At 42.4% G+C, this 20,204-nt stretch overlaps 2 protein-coding genes across 5 annotated transcripts in view; one reads left to right on the forward strand and one right to left on the reverse strand.

The window, feature by feature from the left end:
- The window catches only part of TBCD (tubulin folding cofactor D), a 115,908-nt gene extending 106,316 nt beyond the window's left edge, over positions 1-9,592 (forward strand). The window contains exons 36-40 of one of the 2 annotated variants that reach the window (XM_085077925.1): positions 1,733-1,822; positions 2,747-2,834; positions 4,768-4,877; positions 7,649-7,733; positions 9,248-9,592. In XM_085077925.1, coding sequence (XP_084934051.1) covers positions 1,733-1,822; positions 2,747-2,834; positions 4,768-4,877; positions 7,649-7,733; positions 9,248-9,259 — 385 coding nt within the window. In that variant the 3' untranslated portion in view covers positions 9,260-9,592. Of the gene's footprint in view, positions 1-1,732; positions 1,823-2,746; positions 2,835-4,767; positions 4,878-7,648; positions 8,115-9,247 lie in introns of those variants that run through there. The other variant, XM_085077924.1, reaches the window with a different exon arrangement.
- QTGAL (queuosine-tRNA galactosyltransferase) overlaps positions 5,824-20,204 on the reverse strand; it is a 114,761-nt gene continuing 100,380 nt past the window's right edge. Inside the window, exons 10-13 of one of the 3 annotated variants that reach the window (XM_085077928.1) lie at positions 15,097-15,165; positions 14,196-14,270; positions 11,005-11,092; positions 5,824-10,133 (exon numbers count right to left, since the gene is read on the reverse strand). In XM_085077928.1, the coding sequence (XP_084934054.1) occupies positions 11,012-11,092; positions 14,196-14,270; positions 15,097-15,165 (225 nt within the window). In that variant the 3' untranslated portion in view covers positions 5,824-10,133; positions 11,005-11,011. Of the gene's footprint in view, positions 10,134-11,004; positions 11,093-14,195; positions 14,271-15,096; positions 15,166-20,204 lie in introns of those variants that run through there. The other 2 variants (XM_085077927.1, XM_085077929.1) reach the window with 2 other exon arrangements.

The raw sequence follows: 20,204 nt of genomic DNA on the forward strand, positions 1-20,204 counted from the left end.
GGGACACCTCAGGCTGATCCCTCCTCCCCAGTGCTGACACTGTTCCTGCTGGCACAAAGCCCACACAGGAGAAGGAATTTTCTCAATTTCCTTTTCAGAGGCCAAGCTATTTGAGTCATTTGAGATCACACATAGGTTAGGTTTGGTTATTACAAATGTAGAATTGGCAACTGACAGAAAGGAAAGTGCATCTGGTTTAAACACAAAACGCTGCTCATGAGTTTCCATGTTTTAAATTTATTCCAGATGCTCTTGTTCCAATTGGTCTCTTTGTTGCTGCACTTCTCAGCGATGTCCCTGCTGTTCAGCCAGTCTAAATCTCACCTAATTCACTGTAGTGCCTGGCCTGGACTGAGAGCCAGGCATGCACTGCAGGGATTGTAATTAGCTGTCTACACAGGGTCTTTGTGTAATTGGGGTGGGAGGAGGAGAAATTCCACCAAGGTAAGACAAAACATACCTCAGCATTCAGAGAGCTCTTCCCTGACCAACCCAGACAAATCCATGTCTGTAGGCACACACAGACTCATTCATGCAGATGTCTGTTGCTCCCACCATGTGTAGAATGTTTCACTTTTATTTACCATAGTTTGTTTTTCAGTTTTTTTAAACAGGTCACTATTTGCCAGTATATGCTAGGACTTTGTTACAAATTTTTTAAAAGTCATTAAAAACCACTACCTCTTGTCTGGAAAACTCTACAAAACAAGGCACATTACCTTAACAAAACATCTTGGCACTCCTATAAACATTTTAAATGTTCTGCCCTTCAACTGATGACAGTACCCAGCTTTCTTCAGTAGTTTTTATCCACAGCTGTGAATTGTGGTAACAGAAAATGAATGTTACTATTTTTGCTTTCTGCTTTCCATACACAATGCGGTGAGGTTTCCAAAATACACAGCCTAGAAGTAAGTGTGCTCACTAGACAAATATGAAATAGTTTCTTTTGCATCTATGGCACTTCAGCCTTGAGTGTAGCAAGTAAAAGATTAAATAATTTGAACTGAAATAAAAGCATTAGTCCCTCTTTCCTTCTCTTTAATAGATCCTTGGAATAACTGACAGTACTTGTGTTTGCATGAGCGTCTGGGAAAGAGCTGTGAGAATCACGTTTCCCAGACTATGTGGAAAAAGAGAAGAATTTGCTAAATATATTTAAAGATGGCTTCATGGCTTGTACACGTAATAGAACTGTGAGCCCTGTGTTTAATTACGTTGTCTGGAATCAGTGCAGGAATTTGAGCTGTGAAATGGTGGAGTGGTTAAGAACAACATTCATCCCCTTTTATGTAAGGTTTGGTTGGAGACCTTAGGGAATGACCATGATGATACACAGACTAAGTAACTGCTGTTTGGCTGTGGGATAATGCAATTCCTGACATAGTATTTCTGATCATACCACACTATTGTAAACACAAGCCATGGCAGGGCAGTTATCCTGCATGGACTGAACTGTTTGGCTAAAAGGAGTTCACTCCTCAGCACACAGATAGTAGCAATGTAAATAATTAGTCATAATTTCTTCCCTCCCTTGTTAAAAAATGAAAGGCCCAGAAACCTGGTGGCCAAACTCTCCTGAGCTGCTGGGGAGAAGCACAAACCACCCTGCAGTGTGTCTTTCCTTGCCTTTGAGTGTTAGTTTGGCATCCTGACAATCATTAAATGTCTTTGAAATTCTACTGAAACTTACTGCTCATCTTTTTTTTTTTTTTTCCTTTCTCATTTTCAGCCATCCATTCCCAGTGAAGTTGTTCAATCTCTGTAAAGAAGAGATCAAAAGATCCAAAGATATCCGGAAGCTTCGCTCCAGCATAGGAGTGTGAGTTAATGAAATTAAGCTTTTCTCATAGACAGTGAAGAGTATTTAATTTGCCAGATATAACAGTTAGGTCTAGTTCATGTGGAATTTAAATGGAAAATATGTAAAAATACATGTGATTGAAGAAGGTGAGAGTTTCACAGTTCTGGATGGTTGAAGTGAAACACATGATCTGATAAAATTTAGCAACTTTTAATTTTTTTTTATTCTGAAAGATGCTTAAAGGGAATAATTTGCTTTTTCTTTGGAGAGAGCTTGACTCGGTGCCAATGGCAAACGTAATTAATTGGTTGGATCTTAGCTGTGCAGTAGAATGAGTTGAAAACATCTTCAGAATTAGTGTCTGGTTTTAGGGCAAAAGACAGCAAAGAGGGCAAAACTGTCTTCTTGGGAAGAACAGTGCTGGGTGAGGAGAGAAGGGGAAAAGCAAAAGTAGGTTCAGTAGTAGAAGCTTGGCAAAATAATTGCATTATAACAATGTCAAGCGATTACTTTACTTGCTTTCATTTCATTTCATATTTCATTTCTTATTTCATTTCTTTATTGGAAATAGTTTAGAGTGCAGGGCAGCCTGAGATGAGCCCTGGCCTGTGTCTCTGGTCTGTCTTTCCCCCTGACCTGCACCCTCCATGCCCAGCCTCCCCTCTGCCCTCGCTGTCCATGTCACAGCCTGCTGCAGGGTGGGTTTTAGTGACACTCTGGTGCTGCTCAGTGCCTTTACCCCCACACTTGTGCCTGTGGCAGCTCAGTCACACACCAGGATCTCACAGACACCCTCAATATTTGCTTTCTCACAGCACTTGGAGCTGGGATTTCCTGTGCAGCATAGCTTCCCCTCCCTGCCTTTTTCCCAATACACATCTTCATCCTGGTCCTCAAAATTGTGCAGTTATAACAGATCTGTTTTTTCCTGATATTTTCTAGGTTTTGTGGCCTGATTCAATTTCAAGGAGACATGAGAGAGAAAGTTTTCTTCCAGTTGTTTCTCCTCCTTTGCCATCCCTTTCCTATAGTAAGTACTGAAGACTTCACATATTATTAACCCAATTCTTTTCAATACTTTACAAATGAAAAATAATTTAAAGTGTATTAAAGCAGCATTCTCTTTAGCAGGTATTAATGTATAGAACAGGCTTTATTTCTTGAGGATCAGCTTTCTGCAGTGCTGCCCCTGAAACAGGCTGAAGGCTGTGTCCCTGATGTGCCACAGTTCTGCCCTTCCACCTCCGGGCCTTGCTTGTTTAACTGGGAGCAATGCAGGTGCCTCAGCCATTTGTTTCTGTTTCACAGCCCTGAGCCCAGGGTGAATCTGTTCACCATCTAGTGCTGAAAGCTCCAATCAGATAAATTACTGTTAGTTCTTTGTACAGTTCTGTGACATTTCTGAGAGCAACACAGGAGTAGGTCTGGTTCAAGAAAAATAAACATTTTTTGTCAGGTGTGACAAAAGCTGGTGCAGTACAGGAAGGTCTAGCAGACTTTTTACCTTTTCCCAATAACTAAGAGGGCACAAAAATCTGGGTATGTACAAGAGATAATATGTGTTTTATATGCAATCATATTATTTTAGTCCTTTACAATCTATGTTGACTCAGGAAGGTTTGGGGTTTGGTTTTCTCATTGCACAAAGTCTGGGAGCCCTGACTCTACAAAGTTGGATACTTCAGGTTTCTATTCCATTTCCATGTTGTGTGTACTTGCTCCATGAGGAATCCTTTGCTGTAGTGGCACATTGTAAGAAATTGAGAGAGATAATTTCAATTTCATGGCTTATTGGTATTTTACATCACAAATGTGTGTAGTTTTTACAGATGGGTCAATTTGATTTGGTTTTGCTAGTCCAGATATAACCCTGTAATTCCTTTGCCTTCCTTTGGTTGCCACTAGGCTTTTGTCAAGAAAAAAGTCAGTTTTTGTTGTGATTTTGCAGCACCCATTTTCCATTTAGCATCTTTCCAGCTGTTGTGCTCCAGCAGTCAGCCTGGCCAGCTCTGTGTGTGCACACAGCAGTGCTTCCTCCCCATGCTTTGGGAAAATACAATATTTCATATTCCAGCACAACCTGCTCTGGAACATGGAGCACAACAGGCTGACAGTGCTCACTGCATCAGCCATCTATCTTCCATCAGCTTTTCCAAGAGTTTTGCTGCCTCCTCCAGTCTCCAGACTGGGAGATGTGTTTTGTGAGCCTACAGCAACCAGGGTTAGAGCCAGGCTTTGGCTCAGTGACTCACTGCAAGGAATGTTCCAGTTGGGGCAGTTTCACCTTTGAATTCATTCCCTGTGAGGGACAGAGGTGTGGCTTTCCAAGTGGGAGATACTGCAGTGAGTGCAGGAGCAGGAATTCCATGGGGTGCTGGCATGAGGTCCCTTCCTGCAGGAAATCCCTGTCAGAGGCAGGAGGTGAATTCTGTGTCCACCACCACATGACAGCCAGTATGGGGCACCAGTAGCAGCACTGGACTCTTCCCTATGGATCAGAGCATCCAAAGGAAGCCATGGAGATGGTGAGGGCCTTGAGGAGAAGCTGTATGAGGAGTGGCTGAGGACACTTGGTCTGTTTGGCCAGAGGAGACTGAGGGGAGACTCATTGCAGAGGTCTTGTGAGGGGCAGAGGAGGGGCAGACACTGATCTCTCCTCTGTGGTGACAGTGACAGGACCTGGAGATGGCCTGAAGTTGTGTCAAGGGAGGTCTGGCTTGGACATTAGGAGAAGGTTCTTCCCCCAGAGGGTGCTGGCACTGCCCAGGCTCCCCAGGCAATGGGCACAGCCTGAGGCTGCCAGAGCTCCAGCAGTCTTTTGACAGCACTGCCAGGGATGCCCAGGGTGGGATTTTGGGGTGTCTGTGCAGGGCCAGAGCTGCACTGGATGATCCTGTGGCTCCCTTCAGCTCAGCACTCTGTGTGGCTCTGCTGGTTGCTCATGCTGTCTCTGTCTCCCGCAGATCCGCAAGACAACAGCCAGCCAGGTGTATGAGATGCTGCTCACCTATGGAGATGTGGTGGACTCAGCCATCGTGGAGCAGGCCATGGCCATCCTCAGTGACACCAACTGGTGAGTGCAGCACTGCCTGGCAGCACTGAGAGCTGAAATAACCTCTGTGCCCTGCACTTACCACAATTCTGTGCCTTTGAACGCTGTGGGGGAGGAAACTGTAAGAAGTGATACTGTAGGTTCAGCTCTTTATTGCTTCCAGGCCACAAAAGCTCTGCTGCAAGGAATTCCTCTGCTCTGAAGAACTCTCCAGGATATTGTCCCACTGGAAGGGGGATGTATAAAATCACCATTAGATAAAATAAAATGCCCATATTTTTCTAACAACATAAAAAGGGAGGAAATCTTGGAAGTTTTCCATGAACCAGAGACTGGGCTGTGCAAACAGTCAAACTTCAACTGCATAGACAGTTTCTTGGCATTTATGAGCACTGGCAGGATTTGGGGAAAGGAAGGATCTCTGCAAGCTGGAAAACAACAGAATTAGCAGAACAGCTCAAATCTCCCATGAAATGTAATTACTCAACATGCTACAAGCGTTGTATTCAGGCAAACATTTGGAATTGGAACAGTTTAGAAGTTTCCCAGGCATAGGATGGCATGAATTAAAGAGCCTCTTTAAAGAATGTAATTCATTTTTTTACCTACTCTTACCTGTACTGTTAGCTTCTTCCAAGGGCAGGGAAAGAGGCTCCTGTTCTCCATGAGCACAGTCCAGTGACTTTCAGAGCAAAGGAATGATTCCTTCAGCACCTCTGCAGTGACAGGAGCAGGGAACCAGGATTTGGGCACTAGATTTCCCCTCCCTCAAATTCTAGCATTGAGCATTGTCATCAGCTGGGCAGGTTGACAAAAGGCTGCATTGCCTGGGAGCTTTGAGGAAATACGGAGTTTTAAGGTAATAATTAGTTTATTCGTTTTGCTGCCTTGTTAAACATATTTCCTTCATCACAGACTTGGGTCAGGGGGCTGCTGCCCCAAAGAGCACTCAAAGAGAACAGACAGATATAGAAAAATATAGAATTTATTTAGTCATCATATTAAATAGCTTTTTGTCTTCATTGACATTTCATGGAAATTAATTTACCCCAGACAAAATCAAAGAACAAATACACCTTAAGGCTGGGTGGCAGATTTGCAGACTGTGTGTTACAGTGTTTGACTTCTATGCACTTTCCAGTTTATTTCTGTGCTTGAGCTTAAATACCTTTAGATTTGTGAAAAGAAAGCTAAATTTGTCATTGTGAGGGGTGTCTGCTGCTCTTTTTCTGAATTTTCCAGTGCAAAATTAGAACATGAGTCTCAGGTTTGAAGGAGTGGTGACCAGCAATTCTGCCTGTGGTTACAATTCCTGGTTTAACTGCACATGGAAGTTCAGGCCTGTGTTTGGTGTGATTCAGTGCTCCATTATGAAACCTGCATTTAAGAGCAGGTTTGCTCAGGAATTGCAGAAAGAGCTAGTTACCAGACACTGTGGAGCAGGGTGAGATGGGTGCTGTCACCAAGGGAGGGGGACAGGGCCAACATTCACAGTGCTACAGAAAAAGCAGTGGTAGTTCAGCTCTGCTCGTAAACAACTGGGTTACTAAATCAAAGCAAAACACTTCTTCAGAAAAACACTCCAGAGAAATAAATACTCTGTTTTCACCCTGTCATTTTCAGGGTGTGCCTGGCTTGTTCTGGCTGGGAGCAAGCCCTGAGTACCCTGCTGCAGTGTGGTCATTGCTCTGAGATGAAAGACAAAGAGCTCATTTACTCAAAACTTAATTGTTTTATCTGGGTAGATTTGAGCTGTTTACAGAAGAGATTTGAAGTTGTTGCTGAGTGTCAGAACAAGCTGCTTGTTTTCCTCAAGCTCTCTCAGTGCTAAAATAATCAGTCTAAAATCTGAATTACCCTAAATATTAGCAGCAGGAAGACAAATTAGAATTTGAAGGAATATGGTAATTACTGGGATATACATATTTTCCTTGTTGGGACTGCAGAGACTTTATCATACGATTGTGTCATGCAGAGTTTAAACAAATTACTCTATAAATAATACATCTTGTTTAGCCACAGGAAGGTTTCCAGTAGTAAGACTAATCGTCCAAGGTGTGGAAGAAAAAAGCTCAAGTTATTTCTAACTTGCCCCTTTTTTGCTTTTTCTCTGTAGTTTTGGACTCTGTTTAACAAGAGTTTTCGACTCAAATTTAACAAGAGTTAAGTTTGTAATTGGTCATTTACAGGTGTTGCTTAAGAAAACCTAAATCAGTGTCCTGCCCTGGTGAGCAGGACCAGAACCTCCCAGCACTGCAGCTTGAGGGGCAGGCTTTTGCCACATGGGAAACAATGCTGCTTGTGGGGATTTGGGGATTTGGGGCTTTTTGTAACTGACAGGTTTTGAGGTAATTGTCTCATGGACATGGTGCCATTTCTGCAACTTTCTAAAAGATTGTAAGTTTTATGTTTGGATTTTTTATTTCAAGAGAAAGCTTCTGTGGAGAGTCTTCCCCAAATCCAGTAACTTTAGAGAATAAATTAGTGAACTTCTAATCAAAAGGGTTGTACAAATAAGTGGGTTTTTTAATATAAAACTCTGTAACAGAATAGTCTTGGACATTCTAACATCAGCTGGTTACCTGGGGCAGATCTGGTGTGTATTTATGATTTATCTGGCTTAAGATGGTACAACAAAGGTACATTCGTCTTTAAATGTGGCACAACACAAACTCCTCCAATCTGAAATGTGCATGAAAGGACACACACATTGTGGTGCAGTGGTGACAAGGATCACTTAAGGAGTTGAATGGTGTGTATGAATTAACTGAAAACACCCTTTCCTCTGGCAGGGAAGCAGAACTGCCCGTGGTGAGGGAGAGACGCAACTGCCTCTGTGACCTCATGAAAGTGCCCAGACCCCAGCTGGTGCCCAAGGTGAGGTGGCAGTGTGGTGGCAATGTGCTGCAGGGGTGGTTTGGTCATGGAGGTGCCATGTGCCCCAGGGGATGCTCCCAGGCAGCTGCAGAGCACATGGGATGGCTGGAGCTGCTGCTGCCTTAGGCCCTTCCAGCCTCATTCCAGAGAGCATTCCATGCTGGCAGCGCAACATTCCAGACACAGATGTGCAGACTCTGCTCCTCTGCCCTTCCTGGGGAAAGGGAAAAGACAAAAACGTCTCAATTTCAACAGGAAGATGATGGCATGAGGTGTTGTGCAAACCACAGGATTCCAGCACTGCCTCTGAGGAGGAACAGGATACAAAAACATAATGTTTTTTTTTTAAGTATATTTATATAAAATATATATTTTAACATTGTTTTATGTTATGTTTTATATGCTATATTTTTATATCTATGTTATATATTTTAAAAGAATCTATTCATAGGGAGACAGATGACACATCCAGCTGTAGGTCCCACATCATTCCAGTGCAGATAGTCTAGAATTGCCTACTGGCTCAGCATTTCAGAAGTACAGAACTTTCTGCTTTGGCAGGGGTTCTGGAAGAGGTTATTAGTGTTTTAAGGAGTACATGTTACTGCATATATGTAAATATTTATCTTTCTTTAAAGACTTATTCTTAAGACATCTATGAATACCTTTCAAAGCCCTCCTGCTGCCCCACTGCAGTTTCTTTACTCGTTTTTCAGTTTTTACCATCTGCTTTTAGTACAATTTTAAGAAACCTCAACTGGAAATGATTCTGGAAAACAAGAGTCTGAACCTCCTGCCCACACAAGGAATTGTTTTTAGAACAAAAACTGACCTGAGTGTTGCTTTTAAAGGTTTTCTAATCAAGTAATAGAAAGGTTATGCACAAAAGAGAGATCTTACAAGATGCATTCTGATCTCAAAAACCCCCTTATTTTAATCCTTAATTATTGAAGGCTGAGAGAAGACTGACACTTCAGGAGAAAACTGACTCTAGGATAAACTAAATAATAAGAAATATCTAAATATACATCCATTTACCTGCAATGGAACTGGTACAGGTACAGTCTGGGGATTCTGTGCTCAGTTTGGAACTTTACCTTTTTGCTGCCCTTAACATAAGCAAATAGTGTAACTTTCAGTACAGAGCTGACCCTGCAGCTGCTGAGCTGAGCTCATGGTGCCAATGAAGATGAGGATGGCCCAGCTGTCCCCATGTCCCCAGTGCTGCTCCCACCAGTGCCCAGAACTCTGCCCAGCACGAGTGAGAGGAGGCCAAGCATGACAGGATGAATGAAGTTGGCTTCAGCTGAAATCAACACTTTCCACTCCTTTAAATTTTGTACAACTAAAACTTGCTGGAGGGTAGTTAAACTGTGGTGTTAAAAGGACTAAATATCACAGCTCTGTCTGTATTTTCTGTTCAGGTCACTCAATTCCATGGCTGAGACAGTGGCAGGACAGTGATGGCACAGGCCTGCTCCATGTGACCTGTCCTTTTCCTTTCTCTCTGGCAGAGTTCAGCATGAGGCAGCAGCAGCCCCAGCAGGGCTGCAGCCTGGATCTCCTGGTTGCTGTGCTGTCAGGATGGGAGGAGGCTGAGCCCTGGCATCCCAACATGCTGGATCTCAGCAGGAGCTGAGCTGCACTGCTGGGCAGAAGAGGCAGAGCCTGTCTGGAAGCACAGATGTGCCACAGGAAGACAACCAAAATTCCTTGTTTTCAGTTTTTAATGTTGCTGTCTGGCAGGTTCTTGTCATACTCTGTCACACTGACCTGTCTGGTGTCAGTGGTTTGTACTTCCCCAGCTGAACAGAGCCTGTGCTTGTACACACACTGAGAATTAAACCTGACCTGCTGCACTGGGCTCCTAAGGATTTGTTTTCCAGGGGTAAGAATGGCAACACTTAGTGACACTGAAATCATCCCGAGCAGCAAGTGTCCCTGTGGAGAAGTCTGGCATTCCTATGTCATAGTCAAACAAAAAAAACCCAGGTTTCACTTCAGCTGATGTCAAAGCCTCTCATAACAGCTTTTTATAAAACTAATTCAAATTGTTTTTGTGGTAAACTTGCCTTTGAAAAAGGAATTCAGCCAGGAATTCAGCCCATTTCTTAACCCCTACAAAATGAAATGGCTCCAGCATTGATCTTTAATGTGATGAGGAGGACAAATGCACAGGCCACACCACACTGTAATGATACTGTTATTTTATGGCTGTCAGTAAATCCCACTATCCCAACACTTGAACAGTGGCTGTGTGTATACAGACCCATCTCTACAAATTTGAAAAGAAGGAAAAATCCAGGCAGAGAAGCTAAACCCAAGGCAGTTTCTCTGTGAAGTATCTGCTGCAAACCGCAGGTGTTCATTTGCAAAGCTCGAACCTGGCTGGCTCAGATTCTGTTTGTTTTTGAAGAAAGTAACTATAAATGAGATTATTCAATGCTTCTTAAGGATTCGTGCAAGCTGGACTGGCAGCTGGAATTAGTGGAGCTCAGGGTTATTCAGTGACTTGCTCAAGTGGTTCTGAGCTCCCACTGAGCAGCAGCTGGCGTTGGCCACAGGAGGAAGTGCTCTGCACCCACAGCCCCTGTGCTGCTGCACTGCCTCCAACAGGGAACTGTCTGGAACATTCCTGAAAGCTTTTGGGGTTGTCAAGTTATACCTGTAGCTCTCTGCTGCAGCACAATATGTGCTGGCACAGCCTGAGTATTGCAACCACCAGAAGGTGCAGTGAAAAGGGTGAGTAGCTGCACATGGACTCACCTGGCTGGCAGGTGCTGGCACAGACACAGCTGTGCTGCTCTCACAGCCCCAAATCCCAGGATGCTCCCCTTGAAGCTCAGCCCTGGCCCTCTGCAGAGCCCCAGGAAACACTGGCAGCTGCTCTGGGAGCTGGGAATGTGCTGGGAGCAGAGCAGGGGTGAGGGCCCCAAGCAGTGTGTGACAGAAAAGTGCACTTCCAGTGCTTCAGGCTTTGCCTGAGGCATGTCTGAGGCTTCCCTATGGTAACAGTGCTCTGGTAACCCTGGGCTTGATGGGTATTTCAATTAGAAACACAATTTAACAGTCAAGCTGAGTGATGTGCAACAGTAAAACTGAGCACACAGCATTACCCGTGGTGTAACTATGACCTCCCTTACAAAGGGATTACTCACAACAAAGATCAAATTAATGAAGCACAAAATGAAAAATTCTAAACCTCTGAAGAGTTAGGTCTTCCTGCACCCAGATACACAGAGAGCAGCACACTTCAGTAGCACTACCTCACCTCGGGTTTAGTTAAAGTGATAATAATCTGTCCCTTCCTTCAGGTTCAGCATGCCCAGGTTTGTTTCAAAGGCTCCACCTGTCAAATCCTGTGAGGGAAGAACAAGAAAGTTAGTTCAAACTCACTTCAGGTTGTAACAGGTTTGGGTTATTGGGTCTTGAAGCCACAGAAGAAAGTCCCATTTGCAAAACTAAACAAATAAACCAAGGCTCAGAAAAATTTCTATTAAAAAATTAAGGGAAGGTTGAAAATCAGTGTTCAGATCAATATGGAGGGGATATCAGCCAACTCCTCAACTCTTGTGCTGCTCTGGAGCACACAAAGGCTGCTCAGCCCAGCTCTGCTCTTCTGTTTGCTAATGCAGACATTGGCAGAAAATGGACCAAGGGAGTGAGTTTGACAAAACAAGTGGTTTGGGTAGATTTTGAGCACTGATTAGCTTGTCTGATAAAAAACGCCTTTTATCAAGCAACTGAAGTACTCTGCAGAGTTAAAGGTGTTTCCTTTTGAGTCCCAGTCAAGTTATCAAGACAGGAACTGGGTAGATTTGGTCCATGAGCAACCTCAGTGATGTCATTAAAAAAACATGGCAACTTCAGCATTTCTGAGCACTGGGGTCTTCCTGGAATCCTTTTAATTCTACTGTTCTTAAGGAATGTCATCAAAAAACCCCTAAAAATTAAAGCTGAAAACACCACAGGTGGTGGATAAAGCAGTTGCTTGTGTTTGTGTGGTTGGCCAGAACAGCAGTGGTAAAGCTTTAACTGTGAATGTTTAGGATGGGAAATTACAGAAATGGAGTCCAACTGAAACTGGAATTGAAGGAGTTGGAATGCTAGACTTGGCTAGAGTAACTGGAGTAAAAAATTCCTCTGTGATCTTTAATAAGCCTGAGTCCAGAAATGTAAGGTTTTAGTCTCCCATGGAGGACAAGAGTCACAAAATCTGACTCAGAATTTGACTAAAACACATAACCACAAGTCATACAATTAATCACTGAGGTCTGATGCTTACTAACCATAAAAGAAACCTTAAAAACTACTAATGAATAAATTGGAGAAAGACAGGAAAGGGCCAAGGGCATGAAGCTTTTAAAGCAAGGGTTTCGCTTCCCTAAACCAAATCCTTACCTGGGCAATAAGGCCCTAATTGTGACATATTGAGTATGTTTTTGGTTTGACTTCTTGAAACCAGGCAGAGCTGGTGGGATTTGATTCTTGGAAGGACTGGGTCCTCCTTTCACAAGTCAGTTAAGATCCCAAACTGTCACTAGTCCATCTGCAGAACTTATCACTTACATGAACAGGGAATTCTCCTCAGAAGTGCAGCCCTTGAAATGACCTTTAGTCTCACTAATAATTCCATCAACCCAAAATTTCACAAGTTAGGACACAGGATATGGAACAGTTGTGTTTAGCTTGCTGAAAAAAATAACCTGCTTTATAGAGGGGTTAAAAAAGTACATAAGAGACCAGAAGCTAAATTAAGTGGGAGAGTTAAAGAGAAATCTTTCACTCCCAGAGCACTGGAAGAACCAGGCAGGGCTGTACAGTAAGAGATCTAACCTCAAATTTTCTGAAAACTTTATACAATCAAACTAGTTTAATTGCTGTGACAGAAAAATAAAAATCCCTTTCATTTCCAGCCTTTGGAATCCAAGCCAAGACAGGGCACAATACAGCATTTCTAAGCATTTTGCTTTTACCTCCAAGTGAGAACAAGGAGCACAAACCCTTGGGTGAAGTGGCCCTGCAGGGCTGTGCTGCTCTGACCAGCTAAAGCCACACTTTCCTTCTCTTCTGCAAAAATTTTACACAGAGCAGAATTCCAGCTGTCTCTGAAGCCATTATAAACTAAAACAGCAAAGATCAGAGGATGACTGCTTCTTCCAGAAGGATTTGCTCTGGTACCAAAGCCATGCCAGTGCTCACAAGGGAGGAACTGCCTGAAAAAATAAATGAGCCAATGCTGCTGCAAGTACATAGCCAACAGAGTCACTTCTTGTAAACAACCCACTTAATAAACACATCTAATCTCCAAAATCACCCTCTTAGAGCTGCACAGAAACATGCAGGTTTTGTCTGTATCAAAAGGAAAACTAATCCCCGACCATGAAGAGAAAATAAAAGCCAATAAAGCCCCTGAAAGCACACTTCCTTCTTCAGAAAATGGTGATGAACTTAGGCTGGCAAAGAATAAGCAAGCAGAAAATGCTCAGTGGCCATGAGGGGAAAAACAGACTGAAATCCCAACTGAAGTCACAGACCAGAGTTTGCAGACAAGATGTTGTATAATAAGTCTCATTGTAAGAGCTTCACAGATTAAATGTGCTTTAGAACAGGTTGCACAGATGTTTTGTCTGGGGACTTCCACCCACCATTATATGCAGTATGAAAAATCAAATTAGTTGTAATAGTACTTGCTGATCCAAGATTTATCAACCAACAATACATGATAATGCCCTGAGGCACTTTCAGCCTGGCTTTACAACCCAGAGTGATGATCTCAGAGTTGATCATGAGGTTGGGAGTGCCGAGTTAAAAGCAGGCTGTACCAGAGGAGATGAGATTCAGCTAATCCATCTCTGAAGAGATCTAGCACAGCGTTAGAATGTCAGTGTTTGTGTGTAGCTGCAGGTTTTAGTTGCTCTCAGAGAGGTTTTTATTAGTGTTCACCACTGCAATGTATTTGCTATTTTAAAGCTGTGTTATCCCATACACTGTGTTAAAACAGCAAAATAACTGCTGGTTAGCATATTCTAATTATGTTATCAGGGCAATTAAACTGTTGAAATAAGTTACCACAGTCAGGCACAGAAGATGTTTCAGAACTGGCAGTGTCAAACAAAGTGGCTTTTAAGGTCTGATTTTAAAAACAAAGGCTTTGCCATGCATGGGGCTGCAAAATCCTTGGCCCAAAGGAGGCTGAGTGCATGTGCTCATTTGGGCATATAATGGTACTGGGAAAGGGAGATCGAGCTCCTTTACAGAAACTGTACCTTTTCTTATTCTTAATTCTACCTAATACTGCTGATTTAAATCCCCAAAATACCCTGCACAATCAGTTTGATAAAAAAGGCCATTCAACTGTATAGCAAAAGCTTCTGAGAGAAGCTACTTACAGTCAATAGGAACTCATTTTCCTAAGGAGCAAATGCTGCTGCTGCAGATAAAGCCAAAGGTGGAACTCACCAGCTTCACACAGATCACGAAGGGTGGAGATGCATCCCTGAAGTGACACACAGGAATTTTTGGCTTTGGTCTCTCCTGCAGGAAGAGGTGATTCAGAAGCACACAGGTTATCTGCTAGCTTGGTTTTAGGAGCTGCTAAAGTGTAAAAGAGGAAAAAATATGTTGAGTCCTGATGCTAAACAGACCTTGCTCATTCTCTGCCTGTTGTTTCAATATCTGTCACATTTCAGTGCAATTAGGTTGCTTTGAGTGAAGTTTCACCAACTCTGAATTTGGAGCTTCCTGCTGCTGAAAAGAGTTCTGTGTCAATCATACTGACAGTATTACTGCACTAGTAGGCAGTGAGTCCTCAGTATTCCAGGTCAAAATCCTGAATCCAAATTGCTTTCCTGCAGCTCAAAAAACTCCCTGTTTTCCCAGTATAGAATCTGTGCAGTTACTGCAGACTAAACACACCTCAGCAGGTGCCCTCCTCACTCTCCTTCCCTCAGTCCCACTCCCATCACATACAAGGATCTGGAAAACTCAGGGTAATCTGATTCACAAGATAACTTGCTTCTGGAAAACTTTTAATTTTGACGGTTCCTTTCCTTTATCCACTATAAACCAAATTCTTCTTCCACTTATAAGACAAATCTGTCAGTGAAGACTGTTCTACCCCATCATCACAATCCTTTCAGAATATGTATTTTTGTCTTTCTAAACTGACTTCACTGAGTGTGAAGCTAAGAGTTCTGGTTCCAGTTTGAATTTCTGTGTCCATTCCCAGCCCTCCAGGCTTCTGTCATCTTTACCAAAATAAGCTGCTGCACAACAGATAACATTGGTGATTATTCCTTCATCACATTCCCCAGGACACTTCTAGATCCCAACAAAGAATGCAAGAGTGGTTATAACTCACCTCAGATTCTTCATAAGTGTAAAATCCTTTTGTTATTTTCTTTTCATCGACATCACAAAATGCAGTTACCTGAAAAACAGAAGCAGAATGGTTCAACAGCAGCATTTCACCTGTAATGTATCTGTGAGCAATGCTGCAGGCATGGGAATGGACACAGGAACAGCATAAAGCACTCTGGGCCTCCTCTGGAGCTTAAACACTTACTAAACCCTTTCTGAGTATATCTTAAGGAGTTGGGAGAATTCTGCAGCTGTCTGTGAGCACAGTGTGTATGTGAGAACAGGTGATCTAAAGCACTCACTGTAAGAGAACCACCAACTTCATCCTCAGGGAGTGAGCTGAACCCAGACACCAGTCTCCTCATTTTGGCACTTCTACTAAACACCCAAGATGAGATATAATAAAAACCTCTCTCCTCCTGCCCACCCCAAGCATGGAATGAACCCCCAGACACCTCAGGACAGTGGTGCTGCACCACTGCTTTGGGTGCTCTGCAATACCAGACTCAATTCCAGGGCATAACACACCAAGTTTGGGAAGTTCTGTGGTTATGGACTTGTATTTTTCAATTGAGAAGTTCAGCAGATCTGGTGTTTAAACACAAATAATTACTGCTTCATTCTGCTTATTCTTACACGAGTTATGAAAGCATTATTTGCAGCCCTAGGTGCCAGATATTTCAGATGGGTTTTTATTTGCATTCCTCATAAATATGCAGGCAGAATAAATGCCTGCCATCTAAAATACACAGTGGCCTTATTTTTGAGCCACTAGATTGCCAGGAACATTTTGGAAGACTTTTTAAAATAAACATGGCTATGTTTTCCTCTGACTTCCGTTGGATGTATTCATATTATCTACATGGAGCTCTTATGCTGAAGCAGAACAGTTGAGATAGTTAAGGTCGCACAGAAATCAATTATTCTGGTGAAAGCTGGATAGCAGCTTTCATATCTTTTTAATTGCTCCATTAAAAATTGATTAACAACACTTACTGCTGAGAAAATTTGAAAAGCCAAACAGCTGTTTATTAATTTATTAAGTTAGAGAAGGCTGGAAAGGCTGGCTCACTTTCCGTGTCTAAAACCTCTCTCACATATTTTTTTCCTGTGATCAAGATGGTTTTCTTTTACCTAAAGTGACCTAATTCTGTTTGCCTAAAGGGAAACACTGTTTTTCTAATACCATAATATCACTTCCTTCATTAAACATCAATGGCAAGAGAATGCAAACAAAAGTATCAAGGGACTGCAAATAAGGCTGCAAACCACCAGTGTCCAAACCAATGTGGGAAATGAGCTGATAAACTAGGGGTGGGCAGAGATAGTCCTTGGAACCTTTTAGAGGGAGACATTCAGAGCTGGAGAAGAGGTTGCTTGAAAATAGGCACCAAAAGAAGAACAGAACATGAAGGAAACATGAAATTTCCACAATGGGGCTGTGTGGCTAAGGAATCACACCATGGGCAGCTGCAGACTTTTGCTCTGGGTGATCCTGAAGCAGGGATTGCACTAAGGACATTAATCCCTTTGTCAGCATTGCAGTGGAAAGAGAAAGAAGGAGGGAATTCAGGGCAGGACTGGGAAAGTACTGGACATTGAACAAGGTGTTAGTGGCTGGTGCAGCTGGGTTAGACAGTAACACACACAGGCAGCTCCTTCCCAGGTTAATACACTTTACATCCCTATTTCCATGCCCACTGCAGTGCATTCCTGTAGTTGGAAACAGATGGTGTGGATGTTACATACCCATATACATATATAAATATGTGTCTATATATGTGTCTATGAAGGGAATCCAGTAGAAGCCACTGTGGAAAGAGAAGGTTCCCTAGCTGTATTCTCTTCATCCTGTGCCAACCACCTTTAAAATTCTCTAATATTCAGCACATCTCAGTTCTACCACCTGTGTTTTTCTGTCTTGGAAGCTGTGATCATAATAAACAATACTTAACAGGATGTCAACCCTTCAATGTCAACCCACCAGAGTTCTAGGAAAAAACACAGTCTGATGCTGACTTACCTTCCAATAAGTGAAGCTATTTTTGAAGCTGCTTATGCTCTTATAGATAATAAAAACCAAAATAAAACATTGAAACATATGACATAAGGTAAAGTGAAATTCTCTTTACACTTCACTGTCAATAATTGAGAATTCAGCTGCAAGACCTGTGCTGGAAAGTGTCACTGTTCACCCTCAGTGTGTTATCACACAGGTAACAGAACCCTGACTGGTGCCTAGACTTCTCACCATGAATGAATTTCTTCCTAATATCCAATCTAAACCTCTGTCAGTTTAAAAGCATTTCTCCTTGTCCTGTCACTACCTACCCTTGCAAACAGCCTCTCTCCAAAGACAGTTCTTGTGTCACTAAATTGCCATTAATTCTAATCCTCCCTCTCACCCTGGGCCATCACTCAAGATTTCTGGGTGTAGAAAACTCTGCCTTTTCCCTAGTGACTCCCAGCCCCCAGAACAACCCCCCCACAAAACCCCTCCATGAAACAAATAACACAGGTGAGCCTGTGACAAATTTCCCTTGGAAGATGGAAAGATCTGGAACCCATTTCTGTTATCACTAAGGTATTTCCCTGTATAATTCTCAATGGATTCAGGCAGCTTAGATCTGTATAAAACAGCTCAGACTTGAATGGGCAATTTTTCTGCCAGGCTGCACACCATGTGGGTGGCCAAAATATAAGTCAACTATTTTTCTGACACACACTATTTATTTTCCAATTAAAGCAAAGCTGTCTGGAGTCTAAATACAGGACTTAGGCACAGTTGTTTATCCTATAAGGAGAAGTCAGGGCATCAGGCTCATGTGAGTTATTTACTTTATACACTATCAGGATGAACCCAGAGTCACCTATTTATTTTCCTGCATTAATGGGCTTCTTTCTTGTAGCTTTTATGAAGACCATCTATCCACACATGAACTCCTGTCTCCCTGTGAGAAGCCATGAATCATAAAGCCATAAAGGAGTCTCAATGTTTTTTTTTCCTTCTCCTTTTAGCAAAATGACTCTTTGACAATACCTCTGACAGGATGACACAACTGAATCTTAGAGTCCTCAGATCATTTAGTAACTTCATGTTACTAAAACACATATAAATTGTTATTTGTGTTTTGAACATCACTTGTATAAAAATCTGCACAATTACAAAATTTCCCAAGCAAAAAACTGCTAATTCTCTCAGCTCAGAATTGGACAAGACAGCTGAGTATCTCCTATAGACAAGCTATGGAACTACTCTAAGTTATTTTTATAAACATGGATTGCAACTTCCATTAACAGTGGTGTAAGAGAAAAAGGAGAAATTGTCTTCTCCCTCATAAGAGAAAGTTTACATAGCTGGACAGATAAGATATTTACTCAGAAACAATCTCTGCTAGGGGAAGACACGTTTAAGGAAGATAAAAGCTTTTCTCTGGCTGCCTCTTCCTAACAAACACAGTGGCTCTGCAGGGCCAGGCTGGGGCTCTCAGACCTCCCTGGGGAAAAGGAGATTAATGGGCAGCAGATCCTCCAATGTACAACCCAGGGAGTCACTGAGGGACCAGGAATGACAGAACACCTTGGGGTACAGCTGGGTGTACCTGCCTGTCTGAGCTCTGCTATGATCACACAATTAATTGTTTGTTTCCTTTGTAACTTGTTGGCTACTGTAGAGAATATTTCCTCACACTTCCCATCCCACTCAGATTTCATAATGGAAAAACTGAAAGATTTCATTATTTCATCATCAGCTTAATGGTGTCCTTTTATGGTAAATGATCTTCACAGATTTTATTCTCCCATCTTATTTCCACCTGTGGTTTGTTTTAGGTGAGTAACAACCATTTACAGAAAAAAACATGTAATCACAGCACATGCTCAAGGTCTGTTTGAGTTGTTTCCTGCAAACTGGAAAACCATTCCAGTAAATGGTCACCTGCACAGTGTGTTCTCCCTCCTCAGTACCTCAGCTGGTCTCATAGTCACCTTGAAAGAGACAACCTGCAAACTCTACAAAATCCTACATGAGCAGATCTTCCCTACTGCATTCTCTCCACATCTCATGCAATCCCCATCTGTTTTAAACTCCTAATGACCCTAGTAATTCTTCTATTTATAATTCCTTCATTCAAGCTTGTAGAAAGCCTCTGAAGCATGTTAATATACTCTTTGCAAAAGCAAAATCAATTTTGGCCATTCATGTCAAAACAAAGTAACTGAAAGCCTTACAATGCAAGTTTAAATAGATACAGCTAATGGCAAACAGAACAAGAGACCCAGGGAGGCATAAACAGCTTCTGGCATGACATGGAACCAGCAAGCATCAGTCACAATCTGAGTGATTTTCTGTATCAGGAGCTGCTTTTATCTCACCTCTTTAACATCACAGCCAGGACAGAAGCTGTGGATATCTTTAAATCCCAATCATGCACTTCATTATTCCATTTAGACACTACTCCTCTGAAATTAGCAGCAGCTTCCCCCGTTTGCACATATCTGTAACAAAGTCACTGAAGAGTTTTAATACCAGAATCCAACATGCAAAATAAGCTGCTAAACACTGGACATAAAACATTTCCATTATTATGTACAACATACACCTGCCTTCATAGGTGTTGGAACCCCATTGCCAGGATCTCATCCCTCTAGAGAGAAGCTCCCTGAGTTATTCCAGGCATGTTCTGGGTGTGCACAGCTCTGTGCTCACAAAACAGAGCTTACAAAAAGCACTTTTTCCCAACTGGAATGAGCAGGGAGTTTTTCTGGCCATGAAGTATTCACTACAGTCCAAAATGAAACTCTATTTATCCCACATCATTTCAGGGTGTTTTATATCTGGATTTAACTGAAACTTTTAAATTTCGTCTCCCTCCTTGTTCTGGAGGCTTTTAACTTGCTTTCACATTGCCATTCCACCATCAAGGTGGGTGTAATATTCTTGCCTTTATTCATGTTTCTTTACATGTCCTCACTCCAGGCTCAGATAGTGCCATTCATATACCTTTAGAGTGGTAAAAATGCTACAAAACTTACCCATTCCTTGGCTGGGGGAGTGAGCTGAAGGATCAGAGCTGCAACACATGGTTTGGTGACATTGCTTTTGGAAAA

Source organism: Lichenostomus cassidix, chromosome 18 (genome assembly GCF_008360975.1).
Source record: "Lichenostomus cassidix isolate B80296 chromosome 18, HeHo_3.0, whole genome shotgun sequence".
Taxonomy (NCBI): domain Eukaryota; kingdom Metazoa; phylum Chordata; class Aves; order Passeriformes; family Meliphagidae; genus Lichenostomus; species Lichenostomus cassidix.